Source organism: Amblyomma americanum, chromosome 9, assembly GCF_052857255.1.
Source record: "Amblyomma americanum isolate KBUSLIRL-KWMA chromosome 9, ASM5285725v1, whole genome shotgun sequence".
Taxonomy (NCBI): domain Eukaryota; kingdom Metazoa; phylum Arthropoda; class Arachnida; order Ixodida; family Ixodidae; genus Amblyomma; species Amblyomma americanum.
Window position 1 is genome coordinate 115,888,596 of NC_135505.1, and position 8,365 is coordinate 115,896,960.

Here is an 8,365-nt window from a genome sequence, read left to right on the forward strand (position 1 = left end):
GAAATGAAAGAGGTGAGGGGACAGGAAGAGAGGACAGGGGGAGAAGTAATATGTACAAACTATTTACACAATAAGTAATATGTCCAGGTTGTGCGCGTGATTAGTTCAGTTTAGAGGAATTAAATCACACACGCGCACAGCACTGTGTAGGTTACAACTGGAGTGGGGCGTCCAGTTATTAATCGTTCAAGGTAGAACTCGCGGAGCGTTCGGTCACTGCGTGTAACTACCTGACGGAGAACAGACGGGACGTCAAGCCCGTGTGTTCGAGGAATGCACAGAGGCTCACCAAAGTTCGCTCACGAGTGCGCGCACTGCCCTGCGGCCACAATAGCGTCTTGATGGAGTCTGGTATAGTATGCCCTGCGCCCTATAGGCCGCGAGCATATCGCGACGAGCATCGGCGAACGCGTAGCAGCGAAGGAGCAGATGATCTAGTGTTTCCACTGCACCGCATCCGTCACACACATCACTCGTCGCGATTCCGTGACGCACCCGCCGTTCCCCGGGCCACACGCAGCCAATGCGCGCGCGGAGGATCATTGCACGTTGCGACCGTGTAAGTGCGCGACAGCCGGTGACACTGTCGATGCGCTCACCTCCCGCGATGCGTGGGTCGGGGTGTTGCTTTCGGAGATGGTCGTGAATGGCCGCACGCACGTCCTCCAGCGCAAGGGGCAGATCGCTGGCAGGTAGGTGGTGTGCAGCGGTCGCGAGGTCGTCAGCTTCTTCGTTGCCGGCGATGCCGCAGCGCGCCGCCCTCAGCCGCCTGCAATCTAACGGCCGCGGTACCCCACTAGTGCGGGAAATTCGCTCGCGCATCGAGCGCCTCGCGCAGAGAGGTTGTGCCGAGCGTGCACAGTGGGTGCTCGTGCAGGGTTGCTTTACGATTTTCGAGAATGTTGAATGTATGTTGTTGAAATGTTCAGTTAATGTTAATGGAAAGTTGCTTCGATATATATTTGTAAAATTACAGATACTTTACATTAAAAACGTTGAGATATTAAATTAACGTTCGATCTAAACAAAAAGGTAACGTTGTTTTAATGTTTCGGTGTTACCTTGACTCTTCCTACGCAACGTAACGTAGTCCCCGATTGTAGTAAATAGTTTCGTTTTAAAAATGTATATTGGCTATACTAGTTACTTAAGGACCATTTCTTGCATGACTGCACATTTTAAACCGTTTTAGTAGAAAATTCAATATTGGTTTTCGGTGAAAGGAAATGGCGCAGTATCTGTCTCACATCTCGGTGGACACCTGAACCGCGCCGTAAGGGAAGGGATAAAGGCGGGAGTGAAAGAAGAAAAGAAGAAAGAGGTGCCGTAGTTGAGGTCTCCGGAATAATTTCGACCACCTGGGGATTTTTTACTTGCGCTGACATCGCACCGCACACGGGCGCCTATGCGTTGACATTAAAGGCAAAAGCAGTTTCTTTGATTGCAACGAACCCGCTGCGGTGGCTCAGTGGTTAGGCCGCTCGGCTACTGATCCGGAGTTCCCGGGTTCGAACCTGACAACGGCGGTGGCGTTTTTATGGAGGCAAAACGCTAAGGCGCCCGTGTGCTGTGCGATGTCAGTGCAAGTTAAAGATCCCCACGTGGATAGGATAGGATAAACTTTGTTTGGCTCTAATTACAAGTTCATTCAGCGGTCCCACAGAGTTCTTCCATGTTCCTGATGGTGATATCTTCTGTCTGGCAGGGTTGCTGCCCCTATTCCAGGGCTCCACTGAGGGTGGCTGCTCGTCGGGCATGCTGTATGAGTGCCCGTTGTATACATGGGTCGCCACTGGAAAGCACCTCCCACTGTTCCGCACTCGGGTTTTCTACTCTATGGAATAATTTGTTTTTGCTGCATTCCCATGTAATATGATAAAGGGTGGGCTTTGCGCCACACCATGAGCATTATTTCCTATATTGCCCAGGGAACATTTTGCTTAGTATGTTTAACTTAGGGAAAGTTCCGGTTTGCAGTTTCCGCCAGTGTAGTGCGTCTTGTTGGTTTAGTATGTGGGGGGGTGGGGAGTATCTTATCCTCGTTCCTCGATGATAATTTAGTAGATCTGAATACGTCGATGTCACCGGCATGAAGTTCTCGGTGTCTCAGTCCAAGCCAGCTCGGTTTGTATGCTCTCGAGCGATCTTGTCGACACTTTGGTTGCCTTCTATGTCGGTGTGTCCCGGCATCCAAAACAGGGCGTGTCTGACTCGATTTTTGTTCTGGCCAGCGCGGAGGAGGATCTGGAACTCTTTGCGGCCAATTCTGCCATTTGTATAATTACGACATGCTTTCTTAAAATCTGTTAGTATTACAAGGGATGTATTTGTGCGGCAGCCCTCCGCGGCTTCTAGCTAGAACAACAACCCTCTCTTCCCCCTTGGCTACCGCACAATCAATCCCGCACCGACGCTCAATTGATTTCCTTAAAATCCGAGCCTATCATTACCCGCCGCGGTGGCTCAGTGGTTAGGACGCTCGACTACTGATCCGGAGTTCCCGGGTTCGAACCCGGCCGCGGCGGCTGCGTTTTTATGGAGGAAAAACTCAAAGGCGCCCGTGTGCTGTGCGATGTCAGTGCACGTTAAAGATCCCCAGGCGGTCGAAATTATTCCGGACCCCTCCACTACGGCACTTCTTCCTTTATACTTTCACTCCCTCCTTTATACCTTCCCTTACGGCGCGGTTCAGGTGTCCAAAGATATATGAGACAGATACTGCGCCATTTTTCCTTTCCCCCAAACCAATTATTATTATTATTATTATTATTATTATTATTATTATTATTATTATTATTATTATTATTATTGTTGTTATTATTATTAGCCTATCACTGTCGCTACGACTTTTTGCTCTTTTGTTCCTCGTTTCCAAGGATAAACCGCGGCGTCCGTGTAGACCGCGTTCGCCTTGGTTCCTATGTGTTTCTCTACATATTTTGCCCTGGCGTTTCGCCTGGACGTATGTAAATTTGGGTCCATGTTTTTTGGTAGCGGTCCTAGTTTGATAGAGCTGCGGAACTCATTCGCAAAGGAACAAAGAACGGCGAACCCCAGCTGGTTCAGGTGTCCAACTATATATGAGACAGATACTGCGCCATTTCCTTTCCCCCCAAAAACCAATAAACCCCAGGTGGTAGAAATTATTCCGGAGCCCTCCACTCCGGGACCTCTTTCTTCCTTTCTTCTTTCACTCCGTCCTTTATCCCTTCCCTTACGGCGGGGTTCAGGTGTCCAACGATATATGAGACAGATACTGCGCCTTTTCCTTTCCCCCAAAACCAATTATTTATTATATTGCAACGGATTGCTTAGACGCGTTGTTAGGAGAGGCAAGATCAGTTTCTTTGATTGCGACGAATTTCTTAGACGCGTTGTTTAGAAGAAGCACCCATAGATGGCGTCAGCTGCCCTTTTCACAGTGGGAAGCAACCGCGCAATGAGCAACCTGCGAGACGGCCGTGCTGCGGCTGAAATATTCAAGGAGTGGCGTAGTTACATACACTAAATCTCAGTAGTATTCTCCTCATTTCCAAGTAAGGCTGTCGTCGAGTATAGTTCAAATCAATCCGTGCATCACGGCTGCTTGTCACTTCCTCTTTGCACTACATGTGAGGTGATGTTGAGTGAATATTTTTACAGTGTACAAAGACAGGCAAGTCTTGTACAAGTGCGAACGTGCCGCGTAGGAGATTGGCAATGTACTCTTCAAAAAAATTGTAATACATGGGGAAAAAAACTGATTTTGTAAATCGTTTTCAATTGCAACCTGCCATTTTCATGTTGCTTTTAAAATAATGGACAAAAAATAGGGTACTTCATGCGCCACCCAACAACCGGACCATAAGTCAAAGGTGCAAAAAGTGACCCGAAAAACTTTCGAATTATGAAACTTTTTGCTAAATAACTCGATTTTATCCAAATTTTAGCTGAGAAAATAATTATTGCCCACTGTTTGCCTCCTGAATTCTGGAAAAAATGAAACCTGAAAACGAAGGGCCCTAATTATAGGCTACAAAAGTGCGTCTTTATGACCAACCACCGAACATCTTTTGCTACAACTTGGAAACACGTCTAGCACTACGCAGTTACAATACAATACTCCTGCAGAGCTATTGAGAACAGCGAAACTACAATGCCACCTAGAGGTCGCTCAGTGCGAGAATGGTCCAATCTTCCACAGTGGAATAATATTTCTCTGACTTTTTTTTTATCGAAAAATGAAATTTGGCATTGTTTTCCTTTACAAAATTTTTCGCTTCGAAGAGAGAGAGAGAGAGAGAGAGAGAGAGAGAGAGAGAGAGAGAGAGAGAGAGAGAGAGTGTGTGTGTGTGTGTGTGTGTGTGTGTGTGTGTGTGTGTGTGTGTGTGTGTGTGTGTGTGTGTGTGTGTGTGTGTGTGTGTGTGTGTGTGTGTGTGTGTGTGTGTGTGTGTGTGTGTGTGAAGGGGGTTGGCTCAGTGGCTAGAGCGTGGCTTAGTGGTTAGAGCGCTCGGCTAGTGATCCGGAGTTCCCGGGTTCGAACCCGACCGCGGCGGCTGCGTTTTTATGGAGGCAAAACGCTAAGGCGCCCGTGTGCTGTGCGATGTCAGTGCACGTTAAAGATTCCCAGGTGGTCGAAATTATTCCGGAGCCCTCCACTACGGCACCTCTTTCTTCCTTTCTTCTTTCACTCCCTCCTTTATCCCTTCCCTTACGGTGCGGTTCAGGTGTCCAGCGATATATGAGACAGATACTGCGCCATTTCCTTTCCCCCAAAACCAATTATTATTATTATTATGTGTGTGTGTGTGGGGGGGGGGGGGTGGTTAGCCCATCTGCCCCTTACTGGATACCATGAAAATGGCTTTACACCGGACAGCAGAAGTGTTAAGGTTGAACCTGTAAATGACTCCTGCTTGACAAAAAAAAATTACAGTAATGCATTGCTCGTCTCTCGAGATGCACGGAAGGACGTTTGGCAGCTGCACTTCCAACCAGGGTTTCCATTCAATGCACGCGCGTTAAATGAGATACAACTATGCAAAGCGTTCACGGAGGCGTTAGTCTTAGTGGAGTCAGCTTAATTATTCACCAAGAAAACAAAAACAATCCCATACTCGACCACTCTCACCTCGCAACACAGACCAAAAGTCAGGCCGCGGAGACGAGTCTCCTGGCCGCAATGGCGACAGTGTGGCAGAAAAAAAAAATAAAGTACTTCATGATGGAAACAGGTAAGCGCAGCCTTCACATACAAAGTATCAAGAAGGGGAACGTACTCGTACATTACACCGACACAGAGTTTTCCACCGATAGGCGTTGGTTTTGCGGCGGCCTGGTCGGAAGGCGTCTGAGATAACGCGAGTTCCGAGCCACGGCGCATATATGTTGGCCGGCGTGATTCAACTGGCATTGGATTGTGACCGGTCTCTTCTGACAGCTGCTCCCTTGGTTGAGATAACGCGAGAGGCGGTGCGTTTTTTTAATTCTTTTTTTTACTCCATCTAAGGCTGGTCGAAACGTTATGGGAGACTGTGTACGCTCTGTGCGTGCCCTCGTCAGACACCTGCCGTACATTGAAATGAACATCTGTATTTTGCGTTTTTGTAAAAGAAAGAAAGAGACAAAGGAATAAAGAAAGGAAGGGAGGAAGAAAGAAGGAAGGAAGGAAAGAAAGGAAGAAAGACAGAAAGAAAGAGAGAAATGAATAAAGGAAGAAGGAAAAAGGAAAGGAAGAAATAAAGAAAGGAAGGAAGGAAGGAAGGAAGGAAGGAAGGCAGGAAGAAGGAAGGAAGGAAAAAAAAAGAGAGAGAAAGAAATAAAGAAAGGAAGGAAGGGAGAAAGAAAGAAGGAAAGAAAGAGAAAGGAGGAAAGAAAGAAGGAAATAAAGGAAAAAGAAAGAAAGAAAGGAAGAAAGAAAGAAAGAAAGAAAGAAGGAAGGAAGGAAAGAAAGAGAAAGAATGAAAGAAATAAAGAAGGAAAGAAAGAAAGAAATAAAGAAAGGAAGGAAGAAAGAAAGGAAAAGAGAAAGCACCAGTTCTGCAACATAAGTGCACCCGCCGCGGTGGCTCAGTGGTGAGGGCGCTCGACTACTGATCCGGAGTTCCCGGGTTCGAACCCGACCGCGGCGGCTGCGTTTTTATGGAGGAAAAACGCTAAAGCCCGTTTCACATGCAAGCGAAAATGCCAGCGAATCCTGTCGCAGCGACGGAAAAACCTGTTTCGACCCGTCGCGGCGGCTCGGCGGGCCGGAGCGACGGGGTTCCAACAAGTTGGAAATTTTCGCAGCGACAGAGCGATAGCTCCGCCCCCTGACCAATGACTGCACGGCGGAAAAGCCACGTGACAAGAAGAGGATTCGTGCGGGAAAGACGACAATGTTTGTATGCTACACGCGCTTCCGACACCACGACAACATGTCGCGTGGACTGTTCAATGAGGTGCTGATCATCGAAGTATCCAAGCGCCCACTTCTATGGGATGTTAAAGATAACTTCCGCAATAAGTCGGCCAAGGAGTTCCTTTGGGAAGAAGTGAGGGACGCAATTCGAGCAATTGACGACACCGGTAAGTGAAAGCACGCTTTGTGGCGAGCTCGAAGATTATCAGCCATTATTTTTCATTGTGCAGCCAACAAATTTTCCTCGTCACACTGGCAAGCGTGGTCAAAAACTGTCTTATGTCCCCGCGTATTCCTGCGTACTGCTCGGTGTTTTTTTTTTCGGTGCGCCGGCTATTGTGCGTAGATGAGCTGTATGAAAATTGTCGGAATCACGCAGCCGTGAGCAAATGTTTTTGGTTCTTAAGACACGCTAGCTGCATCATTTTGTACCCTTCACTTCAATCGTGAAATGCACGACGTGCACGTTTTCATGTTCTCAGCTACGTTTCTAAATGCGGGAGGCGACCTTTCTCAGGCGTGGAGTTAATCCGGGCGCTGAGAGCCTAGTAAAATCGTCTCTTGCGTGTATGTAGAGCGAGCGCTCCGTCCCGCGGCACTGCCCGCTCATCGTAGTCTTGTACGTAGCATTAATCTGCAGCTTCTGAACCGCGCAAAATCATCTCGTGCGTGTCCGCAAAATAAATCATCCATCTTGTGTGTGCCTCAGTTCAGTCATGCATGCATGTATAATCAGTAAAACTGCCTTTTAGAAGAAAAAAAAAACTCGTGCTTCCGTACTGAATCGTGTGTTGTAAACATTTTCTGCAATATTCTTGTGTGCTAACAGATGAGAATTTGTACATGTTCATGCTAAACTTTGGGCCACATGTCTGCCATTGTTTCCTAATTTGCTCTATACTGCTCCATATTTCAGTAACAGTTGAGGAGATTATTGCTCGGTGGAAAAATCTAAAAGATACGTACAGGAGAAAAACTAAAGACGAAAAAGATGGGAAGAAGAGTGGGTCAGGAGCCACTGCAAAGACGGCCTGGCCACATTTAAAGCAGATGGAGTTCCTGAGGGACTCCATGGAAACGAGACGGTAAGCAATGATACTAATGATGAATTGAATGTGTAAGTGACAGCAATTAACAGCCTGTACATTCTACTCAGGAGCTTCTGCAACCTCGACGCAGTGAGCCACGTGCAGGTGGCCAGCGCAGCAGCCGAGACGAGCCACGCCAGCTGCAGCCCAGCATCGCCAGGCTCGAAAGAAGTAGAAGCATCGCCAAATGAATTTGAATGCATGTATAGTGTCCCAGGCCTTCCTGATGAACCAGGACCATCCTGTATGGCAGCAACTTCACCAGAGGTTCTCCCACATAGGGGAAACAAGCGACAGAAGAAAAGGCGGCAGGAAGTGGAGGCTGCTGACAGGGACATTCAGGCCGTGCGAAGTGCAATTGCAGCGCACAGGCCAATGGTTACACCGCACGTACGGACTTAAAAAAATGATGTTATTACCATCAAGATAAGAAGTAGTTGATATTTAAAAAAGAAGAGTTCTTTATTTCTTAACAAAATTTGAGTAATCGTGGCAAAATAATGCATAAACATTGTCCATGTTGACGTTTGCAAACCACCGAAACCAACCGCGAGCTCGTATTCTTTGCCAGCAACACTGAGATTCGCAGCGGCAGTAAACGCTGTGGAGCGACGCATGTGAAACGGAACCCTGCGAAAAGCATCGCTGCGCCGTGCCGCTGGTCGCTGAGTTCGCTCAATCGCTTGCATGTGAACCGCCCTTAAGGCGCCCGTGTGCTGTGCGATGTCAGTGCACGTTAAAGATCCCCAGGTGGTCGAAATTATTCCGGAGCCCTCCACTACGGCACCTCTCCTTCCTTTCTTCTTTCACTCCCTCCTTTATCCCTTCCCTTACGGCGCGGTTCAGGTGTCCAACGATATATGAGACAGATAATGCGCCATTTCCTTTCCCCAAAAAA

At 47.7% G+C, this 8,365-nt stretch overlaps 1 protein-coding gene across 1 annotated transcript; it reads left to right on the forward strand.

Moving 5' to 3' along the window:
- The first annotated feature begins 7,355 nt into the window (after nt 1-7,355).
- Nucleotides 7,356-8,161, forward strand: LOC144105396 (uncharacterized). The gene is made up of 2 exons (XM_077638516.1): nt 7,356-7,464; nt 7,536-8,161. Exons 1-2 carry the CDS (start codon nt 7,430-7,432, stop codon nt 7,867-7,869), a joined length of 369 nt encoding a protein of 122 aa, XP_077494642.1. The 5' UTR covers nt 7,356-7,429; the 3' UTR covers nt 7,870-8,161.
- The last annotated feature ends 204 nt before the right edge of the window (nt 8,162-8,365 follow it).